The following is a 21,107-nucleotide window of genomic DNA, read 5'->3' as shown; positions in this document are numbered from 1 at the left end:
CTAAATCAGTTTAACACTGCCAGCTTGCCAGCTTTCCTATTTTAAAAAGTTTTTCATTTACCAGAACCTATAATTAAGTGGACTCTATAAACTTTTTTTTTTTTTTGCCAGCAAACAAAGTGACCTCAGTAACTGACTTAGAACTGCCTCCACGGTGGGAGTAGAGTAGTGGTAGATTTCCAAGGTTAACATGGGCAAGGCCCAGGGTTCAATCCCCTGGACACACACACACACACACACACACACACACACACAGAGTTAGAAAGGTTTCATGGTGTTACTGCTGCAGATTGAGGGCAATTCGAGGCACAGTCCGGGTTCTCTGCCTGGGCCTTTTGTGCGTGTATTCCCTGAGCACCAGGTCCCACAGATACCACAGGAGAGACACCTGCGATGACGGGCCCCTCGCACCCGCGCTGCTCCCGGCCCCTGCAGGATGCCAGGTGTCACGGCCACCGGAAGCTCCAGCTATTAAGGAAACTTTCCTGCAGTGTTGTTTACCCAGCACCTGGCTGAACTCAGATTCCATTCATCAACCGTGGAGCAATCATTCCCTCTTGATTGCTTTAGGTCGCGGCGGGGACCTCAAAGCCCGACGCTCCCACGAGGTAGAAAGGGCAATTCAAGGTGGGGCTTGCGGACCGGCGACGTCAGGAGGCGAATGGAGCGCTTCCAGGACGGCTTCCTTCTGCCCGGGGCCAGGACCGCAGCGGGCGGAGGGCTGGAACGCGGCCACGCGCCCCTGCCTTGCCGGGCTCCACGCACTGCGGAGGGACATCTGGCACAAGATCCAGCGCCGAGACCTCGGAAGGTGACAGCGGCAGCCATTCGCCGGACAAAGCTGCCAGTCCGGTCCCCATCTCTCGGGTCCCGCATCCCGGTCCCCGAAATCTTAGGCCCAGGTTCCCGGCCGTCGGACCGACTCGCGCACGCCCCCTGGTGGTGGGGGGGGGGTGGAGGACCACTAACGGCTCCGAGCTCGAGGGGCGGGGCGGGAGGACGAGGACGAGGTAAGGGGGCGTGGTCTCTTCGCGGGAACTGATGGCGTCATCGGAGCGACGGGCCCGGAAGGAAGTAGCGTGGTGAGGGGTGTGGCGGTTTCTGCGGTTGCACGGGGGGTTCGGACCCGTACGGAGCGCCCGGAGGGACAGCCCGGTACGCGGACCCCGCCCCTAAGTGCGCGCTCCCCGCCCCGCCGCGGCTGCGGGCCGGCCCGGACCCGCGGTGCCCCGGAGCTTGGACCCCAGCCGCTTGGCTCCGTCGGCCGGCCCGACTCCGGGAACGAGAAGGAAGCCTTTTCCATCCCGTCCCGTCCGGTCCCGGCCCGGAACCCGGAACCCCAGGCCGGCCCGAGCGTAGCTTCTGTCCCAGGAGGTCGGGCGGGGGTGGCCCGGGGAGGGAAGAGCCTTTGCAGAAAGGACGCCCCTGCCGGTCGCTGGCTGGAGGCCTCCACGGTAAACATCAGCGCTGACATGGGCGCCCCAAGTTATGTCAGACCCGGGAAGCACGGATGGGCCGGGCACACCTGATTGGCTGTTGCTGCCAGTCACCATAGTTTTTTCCAGATCGTCCAGGGTTCGAGAAATGAGTTTTTAGATGCCGCCTCTTTGGTATCCTGGTGTCTGAATGGTTAAACCCGGGAGATTAGTAGAGTCTCCCCCGCCCGGAGGCATTCCCGATTCATTCTCACCACGAACTTGGGCGAGAGTGCAGCTGCGGGCTTGTTCAGAACCTACCTGTCGGGTCTCGATCCAAAGGAGTAACTTGGAAGGTGGTGGATGCGAAGCCGAAAGAGCCTACCTGGAACCCGGTTACTTGCTGGCTTTTGTCTCACAAGCACCCTAAAGGAGAGAATGATGGTTTCCTTTTGAAACGGCAGGCAATTAGAACTGGGAGGCTCTGACCAGAATTACATAGCCACAACCGTCTGTCATTTGACATCCTCTGTAATTTGGGCTAACGGAGTGCAGCTGCCTCTTCCCCTGTACTAGTGTGAGTGACTCTGGTGATGGCCTATTCGTGTTCACAGGAAGAGAAGGCTGCGTTCTGAACATTGCCCAGTTGGCACTGGTTCTCCCAGGGTGGGTCTGGGCTGTATCTGGAGCTACAGCTTCCTCAGTGTGATGAGGAATGCAATTCCACAGTTAAGGAAAGGGAATGTTGACTGAGCAAGGAATGGAAGGAGTTGTAGATTAGCCTGTGTACCTACAACAAGTTGTCTACGCGTCCTTTTCAGGGAACTGGGGTTGGTGAGTTGTCACTGGCATAGCTGCTGTCCTGCATATCAAGCCACACATTTTCCCATATCTTCTTCCTAGGGTCCAAGTTCACTGATGGCTCAGTTAGGAGCAGTTGTGGCTGTGGCTTCCAGTTTCTTTTGTGCATCTCTCTTTTCAGCTGTGCACAAGATAGAAGAGGGACATATTGGGGTCTATTACAGGTAAGGCTGAGACAGGTAAAAACTGCAATTTCCTGTCAAATGGCTCCATTCCCTAGTCACCATATGGCAGAAGCTTCTAAATATCACTGTTTATACTTTATTTAATAGAGGAGTCTTTTTAGATGGAGCTTTTATGACAGTGACTATGGGAAAACTGTGCGATATATACAATTTTTTTACTTTTTCGGTTTTTTTAATTTTTACTTATTTAATATTTTAAATGACAGTGATTGATAAATGTCTTTGTAGATTTAAAGACAAACCTAAAGGAACCAGTTGTTTTGTTTTGTTTTGTTTTTGCAGACCATTGTTGTCCTAATTTGGAGACCTAGAGATTGAATTTAGAGACTCATACTTGCTAGGTAGGCCCTCTACCACTTGAGCCACACCTTCAGCCCCTTCTTGCTTTGGTTATTCAGGAGAAAGGACTCAGTTTGTGCTCAGCCCAGCCTGGGATACAATCCTCCTACTTGTGCTTCCTCCACAGCTAAGATAACAGGTGTGTGCCACTGCTCCTGACCTTTGGTTGAGATGGAGGTCTCAAGAACTTTGATGCCCTGGCTGCCTGCAAATTGTGTGTGATCTCCTGATCTGACCTCCCAAATAACTAATAATATAGGCTTCACTACCAGCCTATGTAAAGTCTCAGTTCTTGATGGGAACTTGAGGAGAGCCTACTTTGATATTTTGAGAGACTCTTAAAATGAATGTTTCAGGAAAAATGAATTTGCTCTGCAGACTGATTTATGAAGCAGGGCAAGCCTTATAATAGCACTTCTTATATATAGCATAGAAGCACACGATGTCACTGTTCATTACTTGTTTTTTGAAATACTATCTTCTACTTCATAAAGCAATGAAGCAAGTGTGAATCTTGGTTGCTTCCTTTTAGTAACCTCTGTAACTATGATTTTTGCTTTAAGTCTTTGTAAACCCTTTCTTACATATTCTCTATTGTGATTATTTCTGTGTAGCCAATAGCAATTTTTTTCTCTGTGCCAGTGATCCAATCTAGGGCTTCACACAAGCTAAGCAAGTGCTTGCCATCAAGCCACCTCACCATCCCCCTAATAGCAAGTTCCAGATCTCTGATTATGTAGCTCAGTGGAAGAATTTGTGCTTAGTCTTCTCTAAGCCTTAGGTTCAATCTTTAACACCAAAAGAGATTAATAAACATATAGCTCAAGTGGTAGAGTACCAGCCTTGAGGGAAAAAGCCAAGTGAGAATGTAAGGCCCTGATTTCAAGGCCCAGGCACCAGGAAGGAAGGGAAAGAAGGAGGACGAAGGGAGGAGAGAGGAGAGAAGGAGGGAGAAAGGGGTTGAAAAAAGAAGGGAGGGATTAAAACTTCAAGTTACTTCCTTCTCTTTCATCCTCCCCACTATTTTACGTTTCTCCCCCCACCAAGAAAAGTTTTAATTTTGTCATTTACATACAAGTTAATTAGAAAAGAAAGGTAACTCTATATATAAATTTTAGTTACTTGAAACTATATTTAAGGGCCGGGTAGGTAGCTCAGTGGCAGAGTGCTTGCCTTGCATGCATGGGGCCCTGGGTTCGATTCCTCAGCACCACATAAGCAGAAAAACCTGGAAGTAGCACTGTAGTTCAAGTGATAGAGCACTAGCCTTGAACTGAAGAGCTGAGGGACAGCACCCAGGCCCAGAGTTTAGGCCCATGACCGGCAAAAAAAGAAAAAAGAAAGTATATTTAAAATTATTCTTTTGGGGGCTGGGAAGGTGGCTCAGTGGTAGAGCGCTTGCCTTGCATGCCTGAGGCCCTGCGTTCGATTCCTCGGCAACACATAAGCAAAAAGAAAAAAGCCTGAAGTGGTACTGTGGCCAAGTGGTAGAGCACTAGCCTTGAGCTGAAGAGCTGAGGGACAGCGCCCAGGCCCAGAGTTCAGGCCCCATGACCGGACCCAAAAAAATAAATAATAAAAATAAATAAATAAATAAATAGGTTTTGGGCTGGGAAGGTGGCTCAGTGGTAGAGCTCTTGCCTTGCATGCATAAGGCCCTGGGTTCGATTCCTCAGCACCACATAAGCAGAAAAAAAAAAAAAAAGCCGAAGTGGCGTTGTGGCTCAAGTGGTAGAATGCTAGCCTTAAGCTGAAGAGCTGAGGGACAGTACCCAGGCCCAGAGTTCAAGCCCCACGACCGACAGAAAAAAAAATTATTCTTTTGGGGAGCCAGGAAGGTGGCTTTGTGGTAGAGTAGCATACATGAAGCCCTGGGTTCCACTCCTCAGAACCACATAAACAGAAAAAGTCAGAAGTGATGCTGTGGCTCAAGTTGTAGAGTGCTAGCCTAAGCAAAAAGAAGCTCAGGGACAGTGCCTAGGCCATGATTTCAAGCCCCAGGACTGGCAAAAAAAAATTATCATTATTATTTTCATTGTCCCTGTCACTGAACTCCAATAACAGTGCAGTTAACTGATAGCCTCAAGGGTTGCCGTATCTTAACGTGTGGGACAAAGTCAACCAGACAGAACATCTCTTCTTTGGAGTATCCTGGCATTCTGTTGTCTGTATTTCACTTAGCCTAGGTGCCTATTTTTTTTAATCATTGCAAAAGCAAAACTAATGGTTTTGTGTTTTGCCATCAGACTTCCTAGAATATTAGGATGAGGTGAGAGAAAGAAAGCAATCTGTGGACTTGGGTCTGGCACATGTTGCTGTATTAAATGTTTATAGGGCTGAGGAGAAGAGTTACCCACTTGAGTTTTGATCTAATGGGTCCACTATGTTATACTGAGTCTGCTCTTTCCCTCCTCTGCAGGGGTGGAGCCCTGTTGACTTCCACCAGCGGCCCTGGTTTCCATCTCATGCTCCCATTCATCACATCCTATAAATCTGTACAGGTATACTTGGCTTGTGTGCTGTGGTTGAATGACTGCAAATTTGGGTTGTGACTGATAGGTGATTAAAATTATTGAGCTATTGGATGAGTAAAATGTCTCTCAGAGAGTGATTTAAGGATCTTAAACACGTGCATGCGCGCGCACACACACGTACACGCACACATGCACGCACACGCACACAATGAAGCTCTTAGAGCATTATTTGATTGTTGAAATAGCTGAGTCGTTACGTTTCTTTGAACCATCAGCCCCAGTTGGAAATTTTTTTTTTTTTTTTTTTTAAGAAAGACCAAGGGCTGGGAATTTGGCTCAGTGGTAGAGCGCTTGCCTTGCATGCCTGAGGCCCTGGGTTCGATTCCTTAGCACCACATAAGCAAAAAGAAAAAAGCCAGAAGTGCGCTGTGGATCAAGTGGTAGAGCACTAGCCTTGAGCTGAAGAGCTGAGGGACAGCGCTCAGGCCCAGGCCCAGAGTTCAGGCCCCATGACCGGACCCAAAAAACAAAAAAGAAAGAAAGATCAAAAGGGATGGTAGGAGCCGGGCGCTGGTGGCTCACGCCTGTAATCCTAGCTACTCAGGAGGCTGAGATCTGAGGATCGTGGTTCAAAGCCAGCCGGGGCAGGAGAGACCGTGAGATTCCTATCTCCAATAAACCACCAGAAAACCGGAAGTGGCGCTGTAGCTCAAGTGGTAGAGTGCTTGCCTTGAGCTGAAGAGCTGAGGGACAGCGCTCAGGCCCAGAGTTCAAGCCCCACGACCGACAAAAAAAAAAAAAAAAAAGGGATGGTAGGGGAAAAACAAAGGAGGTAACAATGCTTGATAGGAAATGTACTCATTACCTTGCTCATGTAACTGTAACCCCTTTGTACAATATTTTTACAATAAAAAAACCTATTAAAAAAAGAAAGATCAAGAGAGCTGGAAATGTTGCTTAGTGGTAGAGTGCTTGCCTAGCATGCATGAAGCCCTGAGTTCAATTCCTCAATACCACATACACAGAAAAAAAAAGTTGGAAGTGGTGCTCTGGCTCAAGTGGTAGAGTGCTAGCCTTGAGCACAGAGAGGCTCAGGGTAGTGCCCAGGCTCTGAGTTCAAGCCCCAGGACTGGCAAAAAAAAAAAAAAGAAAGATCAGGAGAAGAATATGCTTTGAATAATAGCAGAAAAGTTAAATTGTGTATGTTGTATTTTTGTGGGGGGAGGGAAATGCTAGCATTTTGATTCTTGCACTTGTAAGGCAAGTACTCTACCACTTGAGCCATGTTTCCACTCCTTTTTTACTTTTAAGTTATTGATGAGATAATGTCTCACTTTTTGCCTAGATTGGCCTAGGGCTGTGATCCTTCCACATATGCCCCCTGTGTAGCTAGGGTATAGGCATGCATCACCATGTTTGGCTTGTTTTATTGAGATGAAGTCTAACTTTTTGCCTGGGCTCACTATGATCCATTGAACTGTGATTCTTTCTATCTTTACTTCCTAAGTAGGATTACAGATGTATTTTTAAAACAGAGGCTACCATTACAGAAATTAAGCTTGGTAATTTTGCAGCTTCTCATTTGAACTTCAGAAATCAGAGCATAATTTGGAGTACAGGGAAGGAAGATGATTAGATGCGGGCTAATGGCATCTAATAGAAATAAGACTAGTTATATCAAACCTCAGCCTGACAAAGTCAGACTAGTCAAATCTGAAGTATATCCAGCTAAGAAAAATGAAGGGGTAAAACAAAAACAAAAACTTTTTTTTCTTTTTTTTGGCAGAACCAAAACGCTTACAAGGAAGGTTATACCACTTGAGCCATTCCCTGAGTTCATTTTGCTTTCATTGTTTTTTTTTTTAATAGGTTCTCACATTTTGCCTAAACTGGCTTATTCCACACTTATACCTCCCATGTAGCCCAGTTTTTTTATTGGTTGACATGAGATCTCACTAACTTTTTGCCTGGGCTGGCTTTGAACCATAATTCTCTTGATCTCAGTCTGCTTAAGCAGCCAAAATGACAGGCATGAGTCACGGTAAAGACTTTAAGAATAACCTTCAGACTGACCCAACAAGGGGTTGGGGATATAGCTCAGTGACAGAGCACTTACCTAGTATGGACATGGCTCTAGATTCAGTTCCTAGGACCACAGTAAAATAAATGGACCCAACAAGATGTCCCAGCATACTTCATCATTTTTCCCTGTGAGTTTCTTCTCCCATTTACCATGCTTTATGGCTTTCTTATTTGAGTCATTTGAGCAATCAGGTAATAATCCAGTCTCACATAGGCTAAGTGGGGAATCTGCTGCTTCCAAAGTATAAATGGAAGAGGTTGAAGCGAATACCATCTTAGGACTCCTGATCCAGTCTTTGTTCTAACAATATTATTACTCTGCTTGATCAGCTGTGGTGCACTTACAGAAACTCTAGTGTAAATACCTTTACTGGCTTCACATCAACCCTGTAAAGAAGAAGGAGTAGGCAGGATATTCATGTTCAACAAAGGCAAAGCTGAACACACAGAAGTTGTCATGGACAGGAGCACTTTCGATTATTTAGTTATTTTGTCACTGCCCATTTTCTTACTGGCATTTGGTGTTTCCAGACCACACTCCAGACAGATGAGGTGAAGAATGTACCTTGTGGGACCAGGTAAGGACCCAGGATAAAGCTGTTAATAAGATAGTGGGTGGCAGGCTGGCGGGCTACTATAAGAGATGGTGATACCATGTCTTGGTGGGTTTATCAGATCCCTTGTCCTCTAGTTCCTTATATTCCAACTTTATCAGGTGGTAGTATATAGTGGAGACAATCCTGAAAGATTTAGAAGTGTTAGGATGTCATAGTGAGAACATCTTTAATATAATGAATATCTGAAGAGACCCATAGTACTGAAATGATAGGGAAATTGGAGAAACATTGACTATAAAATTCCCAATGACCATCATTAGGCTTTTCCTTGCAAATATTTATTTGGATCAAATGACATTGTTCATTTGAAAGATAGGAACTACTCTTTTTTTTTTTTTTTGTCAGTTGTGAGGCTTGAACTCTGGGCCTGGGCGCTGTCCCTCAGGTCTTCAGTTCAAGGCGAGCACTCTACCACTTGAGCCACTGCGCCACTTCTGATTTTCTGGTGGTTTATTGGAGATAAGAGTCTCACAGACTTTCCTGCTCAGGCTGGCTTTGAACCATGATCCTCAGATTTCAGCCTCCTGAGTAGCTAGGATTACAGGTGTGAGCCACCAGTGCCCAGCAGGAACTACTCTTTTCTTAACCTCAAAAAATCTTACTTGTTTATTGTCAGGACATGTTAGAGAGGTATGATTTCTCAGAAGATTGGATTGTAACTCTGAGCTCTGTAGATCTCCTGCTTAGAGAGCTAGCATACCTCCTAACTCCCTTTTGATACTTTGAAATGCCTGTCTTATGTCTAAGGGCATTGCCTAGGACCAGAGCTTACTGGTGCCTTCTTTGTCCCTTCTCCTCCAATAGTGGTGGTGTGATGATCTACTTTGACAGAATTGAAGTGGTAAACTTCCTGGTCCCAAATGCAGGTACCTCTTTTATTTTATTTTCCAGTCCATCTTCCAGTAAGTGAGTGCTACCCCACCTGCTTATTTTTCCCGTGTTAGTCTGTCTTGACACCTTAGGAACATAGCACAGCTATGTTTGAGAACATTTGAGAGGTCTAAGGCCTGCATTTTCATATGAAAGCCCTTTTCTCCTCCCAGTGTATGATATAGTGAAGAACTATACTGCTGACTATGACAAGGCTCTCATCTTCAACAAGATCCACCATGAGCTGAACCAGTTCTGCAGTGTGCATACGCTTCAAGAGGTCTACATTGAACTGTTTGGTAAGGAAGTGTGGTTGCTCTCATTGGTCTACCACCCCCACCCTAACCTCAGCCCCAGTCTATCATGCCTCACCATGGCCTACTTCTCAGCTCCCCACAATAAAGGATGGGCAGTGTACAGAATGACCAAAAAGGAAGTACCTAGAAAATGTTAAGGACAGCCCTACCCAACACTCAGGAGGCTGAGGCCAGAGGATCATGAGTTCAAGGCCAGCCTTATCTAAAAAGTATGACTCTATCTCAAAAAGTGAAAAAGAAGCTGATTACTAAGGGCTTATGCCTGTAATTGTAGCTACTCAGGAGACTGAGGTCTGAGGATCGTGGTTCCAAGCCAGCTCAGGTAGACAAATTTAAGAGATTCTTGTCTCAATCAGTAAAAAGTCAGATGTGGCTCCAGTGGTAGACCACCATCCTTGAGTGAAAAATCAAAATGAGAGCAAGGCTTGAGTTCAAGTTCTAGTACCTGCACACACAAAAAAGGAAAATGTTGAGGACTATGAAAGAAAGAAGATTCTTAGACTCACTGAGCTTCAGCATAGGAATAACAATGGAATAAAATTTATTCATTTCAACTGAATGAAGACTAGAGCAGAAATGTCTTTTCATTGTCCCTAAGTATCATTCTTTAATGAAGACAAAAATCTACAAGACTTACAGTCTTATCTGTCCAACGTCATCATTTTTCTTTATTTTTTCCCTTTTTTTCACATCAGTTGTACAGCAGGGTGGGGATTTCATTGTTAAATTTCCATACACCAACATTCTTTTTTTAAATAAATTCCAAGGCCTGAATGAAAAAGGTCATGGAGCTAGTTAGTAGCATAACCACAGTAGAATCTTCCTCTTCTGGCTTCATTTGATTCTTCCCACCACATCACAGGGGTGAAGGACACCAGGACTGATGAGAACAAGAGGTTCACAATGTGTTCTAGTACAGAATGAGAGTCATAGTTCTTTGTGGTTCCTAGGATTTTTCTGGGTTCAGGTTATGGTTGGTTTATGATTCACGGGTTTTTATTCACTGTCCTATAGAGATGAATAGGAAAACACTTGAAGTACAAAGGATTTACATACTTAAGAAGATACCATTTACTGTTTTTACTTGGATAATGTAAGCACAGGCTGACTTCAGCAGCAAAGGAAAGAAAAGTTTCAGTAACTTCTAGTTCCTTTATTGTATTTAGTTTATATTTGCTTCTAAGTTGTTTTTGTATGAGTCAATGCTAAAGTAAATGTGTTTTCTTTCATGCTAAGCTGGAACCATGATTTTCCCAGGAATCCTCATATAAACCTCCCTCAGAGGTGTTTTGTTTTGGTGATACCAGAAATGGAACTCAGGGCCTCCCCCTTGCTAAGCAGGCTCTCTATCACAGAGATGTACACCCAGCCCAGGAATATGTTCTATAAGGAAAGAAGAGTCATCAACATTGTCTAGGATCAGAATTAAGCAAAAAAATTTTGGCAGTGTTTAAAATTTATAGTAGGGGTTCGGAAGGTGGTTCAGTGGTAGAGTGCTTGCCTTGCATGTATGAGGCCCTGGGTTCGATTCCTCAGCACCACATAAGCAGAAAAAGCTGGAAGTGGCACTGTGGCTCAAGTGGTAGAGCACTAGCCTTCAGCTGAAGAGCTGAGGGACAGCGCCCAGACCCAGAGTTCAGGCACCACAACCAACAAAAAAATTATAATAATAAAATTTACAGTAGAAGATTAAATTCATTTTGTGGGTTTGTACTCTTTAAAAAAAAAAAGAGTCCTGTAACTTAAACTAGGTGTTATCCCTGAGCTTTTTTGCTCAAGGCTAGCATTCTGCCACTTGAGCCACAGCTACACTTGCAGCTTTTTGCTGGTTAATTGGAGATAAGAGTCTCACAGGCTTTTCTGCCGGGACTGGCTTTGAACTTCTATCGAGCCTCAGATCTCAGCCTCTTGAGTAGCTGGGATTACAGGAATGAACCACCAGCCCCTGGCTGTGGAATTCTTTGGTTACTTTTGGATTCATTGCACTTTGAAGAAAAAAACTTTAAATTTGCTTTTGATCTTTTTTACCCCAAAAAGAATTGTATGTGCTTGCCTAGTAAGTGCAACAGCCTGGATTCAAGCTTCATCTTTCTTTTACCCTCTTCTTTTCCTCTCACCCCCTAAACAGTCCCATAGTTAGAATTATTTGTATGTATATCTGTGTGTCTGTGTGTATGTATAGGTATATATGTTTAAATATATCTATGGACATGTTTATGAATATATATGTCCTTTAGATCTAACTTCCACGAATGAGTAAAAACATACAATATTTGGCTTTTTTAGACTTGGCTTATCTGTCTCATAATGATCTCCAATTCCATTTTCCTATAGGTGACATAATTTCGTTTTGTTTTATAGTTGTAAAATATTCTGGGGTGTGTGTGTGTGTGTGTGTGTGTGTGTGTGTGTGTGTGTGTGTGTGTGTGTGTGTGTGTGTGTGTGTGTGTGTGTGTGTGTGTGTGTGTGTAAAATATTCTGGGGTGTGTGTGTGTGTGTGTGTGTGTGTATGTTTGCATGACATGTTCTTTACCCGCTCATCTGTTATTGCACCCCTCAGCTAATTCCACAGGTTGGCTATTGTGAATAGCACTTCAATTAACATATGTATGCAAGTATCCTCTATATTGATTTATAATTCTTTGGTTATATGCTCAATAGTGGAATGATGTTTTCACTTATGCTTTACTACTGTCCTGTTCTCACCCATCTAGAAAGTCTGACAACTCTTTTTTTTTGTGTTTGTCTTCCTTCTAGATCAAATTGATGAAAATCTCAAACTGGCTTTGCAACAAGACCTAACTTCCATGGCCCCTGGCCTTGTTATCCAAGTAAGCATTGCAGCAGTGGGAAAGTCCTCTGTCTCTGCATCCCTTCTCCCAAGGGGATGCTTATTTTGCATAGGAAGATGAAAGACCCTAGGGAGCTTGTGTGTTTTACCACTCTCACTCTCCCATCAGTTGCTATTTGTATCTTCTCCAGGCTGTGAGAGTGACAAAGCCCAATATACCTGAGGCAATCCGCAGGAACTATGAGTTGATGTGAGTATACCCTATACCTGAGCTGACCACCATGCTCTCCCAGCCCCTGCCTCAACCCATGGTTAGGTTAACCACAGCTGTGCTAGTTTTGAGCAATTGCTATAGCCTAATGCACTGAGACTGAGCAGGCAGGTCAGAGCTCCCTGGGACAACTTGTCTATGAGCCACAGAAGAGCCCTGGAGAGCAGTGATTCTTTTAAAGGGCCAAAGGCCTTATCTCTAGGCTTATTCCAGACATAGTGATAGGAGGGAAAGGCAAGTGAATGACTGGCCAGGTGTATTACTAAAATACATTTTGGTTTGGTTTCATGGTTGTTTTTGGCTTACATGATGGTCTTGTTTTTGGTGGTATGGGGATTTGAACTCAGAGCTTTGATTGTGCTTGTTAGGCAAGCACTCCACCTCTTGAGCCACATCTCCAGCCCTTTGGTGTGGTTTGGAAATGGGTTCTTGCTATGTGTCCAGGTTGGCTTCAAACTCCTGGTCTCAGCGGCAGCCCTCCTGCCTCATTCTCCTAAGTAGCTGGGGCTGTAAGAATATATCACTGCACCTAGCAATTATGTTATATTTCCAACAAATAAGTGATTTTGGATGAAAAAGAGAGCTATAATATTCTCTGCAACAAATCTGTTTAACATGGGCCATTGAACAGTCTTATAGAGAAGAGCAAGAAATTATAGTGTGCCCTTCCTATGCAGAGTGGCTTCTCCAGGGGACAGGAAAGTTCCTCAAAACTTTTTCATTGTGGCCTTACAACTTCACGCTTTCTCCCCTTTTAGGGAAAGTGAGAAGACAAAGCTTCTCATTGCAGCCCAGAAACAGAAGGTGGTGGAGAAAGAAGCTGAGACAGAGCGGAAGAAGGCCCTTATTGGTCTGCATGTGGTTCTGTGATCTCCATTTAGGAGGAAGAGCTGGGGGTTGTGGGAAGATGCAATAAGGGTCCCTGTATGTTAGACCACACAGTTTTCTAAAGCAATGCCACCCTGCAGGAGTGCCACTTACATCCCTAAAAGCTAAGTTGAAATGGTCAGAGCATGGGCTGAGGTAATGAGTTTTCATATGTCTCTTAAACAGAAGGAGATTCTTACTGAATTCATAAAACAAATTCTGCTGAATTCATAATACAAACAGCTGACAGCCAGGCACTGCTGTCTCACCCCTGTAATCCGAGCTACTCAGGAGACACACAGTTCAAAACCAGTCCAGGCAAGAAAAGTCAGTGAAACTTCTTATCTCTAATTAACCACAAAAAGATAGAAGTGGAGCTGTAGCTTAAGTGGTAGAGCACTAGCCTTGAGCAAAAGAAGCTTAGGAACAGCACCCAGGCCCTGGGTTCAAGTCCCAGAACCAGCACAAAAAAAAAAAAAAAAAACCATAGCTGACAATATAGAGCACTTAACCTTGGGCCATGTATTTCTCTAAGTATTTAATCTATGAAGTAAATCAACTACCATCAGAGGTTAAGCACTATCAGCCTCACATTGAAATGAAGCACAGGAAGTGGTAAGACTGGGGTTCAAATCTAGAGACTCTGGCTAATCACCACACTTTATTCCTAAAAGGAAGTACTTTATCCTGAAAGTTCTTTATCTTGAGGAAATGCACTTGTGATTTCAGAGAGGTTTCGGCATGTTCTTCATAGGAATGCTTTCCTTCCTGGGGACAAGGCTCTTCAATTATGGATGGCTCCTGTGCCCACTGGCTCAATCCCATCTCTGCCCAGGTGTACCTGTCATAGTTGCCCTCTGAGAACAGTGGCTGTTCATCTCAGTGTACTCACTGACATGTACCTGGGCACTAAGATCAGGAGACAGGTGAAATCAGTCCAACTTTTTAAAATTATTCTAAGTCTGTCTTCAACTCCATTTACACAGAGGCAGAAAAAGTGGCTCAGGTCGCAGAAATTACCTATGGGCAGAAGGTGATGGAGAAAGAAACTGAGAAGAAGATTTCAGAAATCGAAGGTACACAGAGAGACACTGATGTCTGTGGTTTGCTCACATCCAGTTTTGTGGCAAGGAGAGTCATTTCCTTTTTTGTTGTTGTTGTTGGTCGTGGGGCCTGAACTCTGGGCCTGGGTGTTGTCCCTCACCTCTTCAGCTCAAGGCTAGCGCTCTACCACTTGAGCCACAACGCCACTTCTGGCTTTTTCTGCTTATGTGGTTCTGAGGAATCGAACCCAGGGCTTCATTCATTCAAGGCAAGCACTCTACCTCTGAGCTACTTCCCAGCCCTCCTTTGCTTTTTAATATCTGTAATAGGACATCATGATCTCTCTGAAAGATCAGTTTTATTCTGTACTGGTTTTGAAATTTGGGCAGACCTTGCATCCTAAGTAGAAGCTAGTATTCTCTTTCAAAGAATATTTATTCCAAAAAAAAAAAGAATATTTATTCCTTTTACAAATATTGAGTGCCATGTATGCCAGGCATTTTGTTAGGCTTTGACAGTGGAGAAATCAGCCAGGCATGATGGCACACACCTGTAGTCCCAGTGTTCAGGGCGTTGAGGCAGGAGGGAGCTTAAAAGTATACCTGGGCTACATAGCAAGACCCTGTCTCAAACAAACAGAAAGGCAGTTGGTGCCATTATTCTGGTCTCCCAAGTGTGCTCTCAAAGCCCACGCAGATGTTAAGTTGGTTTCAAAGAAGGTACTTTTTTAGCAGCAACTCTGGAGCTGAAGGGAAGTATTTTCTTGACTGGTTTTCTTTCTTTCTTGTCACTGTGTGTGTGTGTGTGTGTGTGTGTGTGTAAACATGCACATATATACATGCATGTGCCAGTGTTGGGGCTGAAACTCAGGTTCTCTCACTCTCAGCTTTTCCACTCAAGTCTAGCACTCTACCAGTTGAGCCACATTTCCACTTCCAGCTTTCTGCTGGTTAATTGAGGATAAGCTCGCAGTTCCTAGAGTAGCTAGGGCTTAAAGGCATGACCCACCAGTGCCCATCTTAATGAGTCACCTTTTAAAAGTGTTTTTATTAGCATCAGTTAGGACAGGAGCCTTTATTTTGACATGTATATATGTGCATACAAGATACCTTGCTCACATTCACCCCCTTCATCACCCTCCCTCCTCCCCTCCCTGACTGGTTTTCTGAATGTTACTTGCCTTCAGTTCCTACTCTTGAGCCCTCTTAACTCTTACTTCATGTGATGCCTTCTGTCAGGTAAATTCTAGGACAAAAATGGATCCTCAGGGCAGCTTCAGACCTCAGTGTTATGTCCAATTATACTCATTATGGAGCCTGTCAGGCTTTCAAGGAGCCCATTGAGGAGCCAATTAGGAAGGCACAGATCAGTAGCTCCTCATTAGGGAGCTCTTAGCAAAACAACACCTTTTTATTTCTTATTAATACATTCTGCATCAGGTGCTGAGGCTGATGAGTGGTCACAGGGCAACCAGAACCCCTAGCCAGACTGCCGGCTTCTCCCAGGGTCATGTGAGAACATTTAGTTAGGTGCCCCTACATACTGGCCTTTCTCCTCAGCCATTTTGCTACAAAAACTAGTCACATGAGGCTGGCTTTATTCCTTACTAAAAGAGGTAAACATCAAAACGTGTGCCAGCTTGATAGAAGGTTGGTCTCCACTGATAAGGTTGGGAACACAGGAATTAACCAGTGAGAATCCAACAGGTACTGGTCTGAACCAGAGAACATCAGTCAGGATTGTGCAGGCTTCATTACTGATCCTCAGAGTGATTAAAATGATTGGTAGAAATCATTTGGAGAAGATCAGGGCTGCTTTATGGTGTTTTAGGGTAGATCATCCACTGGTTACCTTCAGTAGAGCTTCCTTTGGGCTTCCTTGTGTTTGCTGCATAGCCCAAAAGTGATAATGTAGAGAGCTCTGTAACTGTAAAGAAGGAAGCATGTGCAAACAAGAAGTACCCATATTTTTTCTTGTTTCATAGATGAAGAAACCAGAGCACAGTAGGCCATGCACCAGTGGCTTACACCTATAATGCTAGCTACTCAGGAAGTTGTGATCTGAGGATCCCAGTTTGAAGCCAGCCTGAATAGGAAAGCCCATGAGACTCTTATCTCCAATTAACCACCAGAAAAGCTGAAAGTGGAACTGTTCTCAAATAACACCAGCATTGATAAAGCCAAGGGACAGTGCCCAGACCCTCCCTGAGTTCAAGCCCCAGTGCCAGCATAAAAGTTGGAGGAGAGCAAAGAGGAAAGAAAAAGCATAGGGAAAAAAATTAAAAGGGGACTGAGAATGTGGCTTAGTGATAGAGTGCTTGCCTAGCATGCATGAAGCCCTAGATTCAATTCCTCAGTAACACATAAAAAGAAAAAGCCGGAAGTGGCACTGTGGCTCAAGTAGTAGAGTGTTAACCTTGAGCAAAAGAAGCTCAGGGACAGTGCCCAGGCCCTGAGTTCAAGCCCCAGGACTGGCAAAAAAAAAAAAAAAACTTAAAAAAGTAGTCTTCCCAAGATCATGGAGGTAGTCAGAGAAAATTGTAGGGAACAGAATATAGTCTTTTTTTCTTTTTTTGAGACTAGGTCCCATTGTTTTGCCCAAATTGGCCTAAAACTCAAGATCCTCCTAGCTCAGCCTTCCAGTACAGTACCACACCCAGCTTTTTTGTTTGTTTTCTGGTGGTTCAAGTAATTGAACCAGTGCTTTGCATATGCCAGGCAAGCACTCTACAACTGAATTCCACCCCTATTCCCTAGAACAGTCTTCTTTTTTTTTTTTTTTTTTGCTAGACGTGGGGCCTGAACTCTGGGCCTGGGTGCTGTCCCTCAGCTCTTCAGCTCAAGGCTAGCACTCTACCACTTGAGCCACAGCGCCACTTCCAGCTTTTTCTACTTATGTGGTGTTGAGGAATCGAACCCAGGGCCTCATGCATGCAAGGCAAGCACTCTGCCACTGAGCCACCTTCCCAGCCCCCCAGAACAGTCTTCTGAGAGCCTCTGAGCCTCCTGCAAAACCCAAAGCTTTTCCCTTTTCATTCACTTCTCTGAACTCTTTGCCCTCAGATGCTGCGTTTCTGGCCCGAGAAAAGGCAAAAGCAGATGCCGAGTGCTACACTGCACTGAAAATAGCTGAAGCAAATAAGGTAAAGGCCCAGCATGGCCTGGTGAAGACTGTGGGTGTTGAATGAGCCCCCTGTGGCCAGAACTGACAACTCCTGTGCTGTGTGGATATTTCCCTTTGACAGGAGGCCTTCCACCAGAAATGTAGCTCTTGTCGCTCTGTCTTAAAGATCTTAGGTTTCTCGGAAAAATTGTTTCCCTGTACTAATTTAACAAGGAAATCACAAGGGTAGCATATTTCTTTGACAGAGACTCTGAAAATCAAAACATTTGACACCCAAAGTCTTTAATATTGTCCCACTTAATTCTCTGTAATTTTTTGTCACAGCTGAAGCTGACCCCAGAATATCTGCAGCTGATGAAGTACAAGGCCATTGCTTCCAACAGCAAGATTTACTTTGGCAAAGATATCCCTCACATGTTCATGGACTCTGCCAGCAGTCTAGGCAAGCAGTTTGAGGGGCTAGCTGACAACCTGGGCTTTGGCTTAGAAGATGAGCCCCTGGAAGCCACCATGAAAGAGAATTGAAAAAAAAATAGTATTTTATACAACCACAGGTTGTGACACTTAGAGAGATCTCTATTTTTTAAGATGAAACAGAATGCTCCTTCCTCCTACACTACCTTCTTTGACTCTTCAAGTCACTGTGGTGAAAGAGAAGAAATGGACTTAAATTTGCCCACCTTCTGGGAAAGGAGGGTGGGATGGATGACTTGGGTTTTATTCAGGTAAGTAGGGTATATGACTTCAGATAAGATGTATAAACCATGAATTTGACCTCTGTCCTGCGGGCACCAATTTTTGCCCCTTTGAAGCTGACTTAATTAGGGATGGTATCACTGAGGAGTGGGGGAACTGTAGGTTGCTGCTGGCAGGTGCTTTGATTTCCCTTATTTGGGAAAATGTAGTCTACCATTCTCTCTGCCTCCAAGGAGGGAGGTGTCTGAGCAAGGTTCACATCTGAGCAAATATGCATTGTGGAACAGCAGCTAAAGAGAATGTTGACCTCCCAGGTGTATTTGTCAGGGCCTTGTAAGTGAAGTTAAAGGCTTTCTAGAGCCCTCCTGAGGAAGAACCCGGTGCTAGGTTTTGCAAGGTTTTCTATACACTACGTTCCTTGTGCTTGGGCACAAAGTGGTGGTTTCTGACAACTTCTCTAAAGTCAGGGCTTGTTTGCCACCACATAGTTCTTTATACATGTCTCACCTGATCTGTAATTTCGGGTTTTTTTTTTTCTTCTGGAATAATCTTTCGCTCAGCATCAAGAAGATAGGAACAATCATATGTTTTACTAACTACTAAAATGGGATCATTGTACCTATTAGCCAGTTGTAGTAGCACCTGCCTGGCAAACTGAATGTACCTGAAGACCTAGTAATCTTTATTGTTATGGAAATTCTACCTTGTAGACCTCTGGTACTGTTTGGGGAAGGAAGAAGGGTCAGCCATGGCTGAGTCAATGGTTCATGTGAGTTACCCTGGGAGATTCAGGATAAGAAGAACAAACATGAAACAAATGCTATTCATACATCCTAAAATTGGGGTTGGGAACAAGGGATCCAACCTGAATAGCCCATGAGTGGTGTACATAATGTTAAGTGGAAAGCAGCTATGGGCAGTTAATAATAGCCCATGGGTACCTTGTGTGCTCATGACTAGTTCTGGTTTAGGATTAGGCCCTGTTATTTGCTGCCCCACATCACCCTAAAAACAGCAAACACAAAAACACCAATAATTTCCTTCCTGCCTAGGTGCAACTGTGAATGATATTTTCTGACACCAGTTCCCACCTCATTTTAGATCTCGTAACTCAGGCCAGCTTGTTCATAGTGGCACCAGACTTACCAGGAATTAGGGTAGCATTCAGCTTGCCTAGAAGGATATAAAGTATTAATTCCCCTTCTTTAAATGTTGCCCTTCTCTGTTCTTATTCCTGACACTAAAAAGTCTCAAAGTAGACAAATGGTCTTGGTCATTCTTTGTACAGGCAGCAAAGAATGGATGGATTTTAATATGTTCAAGTGTTCTTGTAAAATGAGATTTGTCTTCCCAAGTCTAGTATAGGGTACCATTATTAAAATGCATTCATCTTCCTCCCATTTCAATGCAGTTAACCACCTGACAGGAGCAGTTTGGTATACAGCATTTCCCCCTTCCTATACATGTCATTTCCCTGTAACTCTGAGCTCTTGCTGCCTACCTACACTTTGGAAAACATCAGTCTACTACAGTTGATTCAAGAGTGGAACATCTCAGCCTCATCTATGAATAGTACATTCTTAAGTTTTTAACTGGAGAACCTCCCATTCTAATGTCCTCTGATAGTTTGTCCCTTGGCCACGGAAGAGTCTTGTTAAAGTCCTGCTACAACTGCTCCCCCATGTTAATGTAACTTCTTCTTTCAACAAAAGAGAATCACATTCTCATGCCCACCAGCATCAATCCAGTGGTTGTGGGTTCCTGTCAGCAGTAAAATCATGGAAGTCAGCTTTCTCCTTAGCATGGGATAACTAACCCATCTGTCTTCGTAACTTTGTTTTTGGTTTGTTGTTGTTTTTTTTAACATTTACTAGAAAATCTGATCTTAAGACATTGCAATTCTAAATGTGTAGTAAAATGTGATGTCTACAATCTCGTAGGCAATTAAGACATGGCTGCTATTTATAAGTGAAACTTCTGTCAAAATAAGTAACTTTATAAATGCAGTTTTTGTAGGATTTTCTAAGGAATTTACCTTGGTGTATTGTTTATCACTAAACTTGGGAGAAGTAATTCATATTCAGTACGGTTTTTAATTACTTTTTAAAATATAAGGAAAAGAATGTAAGGAAGCCAAAGTTTGTTAATAGCTTTTATATAACTAAAATAGATTTGGAGGGATATGTGATCACATTAAGTTCAGGAGAGAATCATTGAATGAAGCTTAGCAATATATTGATCTAAAAAAAAGATATTTTATAAATGATCTCTGACAGTTTTTGTGAGTCTATGTGTCTTGTTAACACATAATTTTGCCATTTAGATAGAGCAAATAGTAAAAAGTAAAATAAGCACTATTGACTTTGTCTTTTTCAGTTTGAGGATAAGCTGTGTCTTGACGAACAGCTACCCTTAGGAAGTTAACCACAACTTCTCCATCCTATTCAATAGATTTCTAGCCACAGTTTTTGTTTCCTTATAAGTCATAATAGGCTGTCATACTGTGTTTTTCCATTTCTTTTCATCTCTGCTTTTGTGTAAGCTGGTGATTCAATAGTCAAAGTAATTTTTTCAGGGTCTCAAGGGTTTAATGACCCTCTTTGTAACTGAGAAATAGCTCTTGTTATATTAATCATTCTACAAATGATACTGCTGGATTAATTGACAGGGGTTGACAGCTGGAAGAATTGTTTTAGACAATACAAAAGGTCTCGTGATTTTATATCTTAGTTTTATTTTGTCTTGTTAAATAAAATCAGTCTTTGTGTTTACCTTTTCACTAAAGTGAAATTTAGCAATAGCTAATATTAGGATAGGTGATAGAAATAAAGCATCCTTGGCTAGTGAACTAATACTACAAATGTATTCAGATGAAAAAAAAATCCATCTTATCAACACAAAAAAAATTATGAACATGGCATAACTCCTCATAGGTGCTGTAGAGGTTTATCATTTTAAAGAATTAATGCATTGCTGCAATTTTGCTCCAAAGCACAGAGGTATTTTCAGTTGACCTAAAACTCAAATAGATACCAATTCAGTGGGGAACTCCCTGCCTGCTCTGGCAAGCAGTTGTCTAACATTACAACAGGGTAAATTTAACTGTCAGATAAACAATTTTAGAATAAATATTTCCCAAATAGGACATGAGACAT

The 21,107-nt window shown here is 43.6% G+C and overlaps 1 protein-coding gene across 2 annotated transcripts; it reads left to right on the top strand.

Annotated features, from left to right (window-relative positions):
- Nucleotides 1-1,058: 1,058 nt before the first annotated feature.
- On the top strand, nucleotides 1,059-20,723 carry Erlin2 (ER lipid raft associated 2). Of its 2 annotated transcripts, none has more exons than XM_042699526.1 (12): nucleotides 1,059-1,155; nucleotides 2,319-2,440; nucleotides 5,220-5,301; nucleotides 7,888-7,934; nucleotides 8,778-8,839; nucleotides 9,017-9,142; nucleotides 11,918-11,991; nucleotides 12,143-12,201; nucleotides 12,981-13,072; nucleotides 14,076-14,165; nucleotides 17,196-17,275; nucleotides 17,581-20,723. In XM_042699526.1, the coding sequence occupies exons 2-12, from the start codon at nucleotides 2,334-2,336 to the stop codon at nucleotides 17,779-17,781; spliced, it is 1,020 nt and encodes a 339-aa protein (XP_042555460.1). In that variant the 5' UTR covers nucleotides 1,059-1,155; nucleotides 2,319-2,333; the 3' UTR covers nucleotides 17,782-20,723. The 2 variants fall into 2 exon arrangements, with proteins under 2 accessions (XP_042555460.1, XP_042555470.1); XM_042699536.1 differs by lacking the exon at nucleotides 1,059-1,155 and adding an exon at nucleotides 1,165-1,454.
- The last annotated feature ends 384 nt before the right edge of the window (nucleotides 20,724-21,107 follow it).

Source organism: Dipodomys spectabilis, unplaced genomic scaffold, assembly GCF_019054845.1.
Source record: "Dipodomys spectabilis isolate Male_0828 unplaced genomic scaffold, ASM1905484v1 ptg000009l, whole genome shotgun sequence".
Lineage (NCBI taxonomy): Eukaryota > Metazoa > Chordata > Mammalia > Rodentia > Heteromyidae > Dipodomys > Dipodomys spectabilis.
This window is presented reverse-complemented; position numbering and strand designations above follow the sequence as displayed.

Coding starts and splice junctions, on each gene's coding strand:
- Erlin2 (XM_042699526.1), top strand. CDS start 2,334: ATGGCTCAGTTAGGAGCAGTTGTGGCTGTGGCTTCCAGTTTCTTTTGT. Junction 2,441..5,219: donor CATATTGGGGTCTATTACAG/GTAAGGCTGAGA, acceptor CCTCCTCTGCAG/GGGTGGAGCCCTGTTGACTT. Junction 12,202..12,980: donor CGCAGGAACTATGAGTTGAT/GTGAGTATACCC, acceptor CTCCCCTTTTAG/GGAAAGTGAGAAGACAAAGC.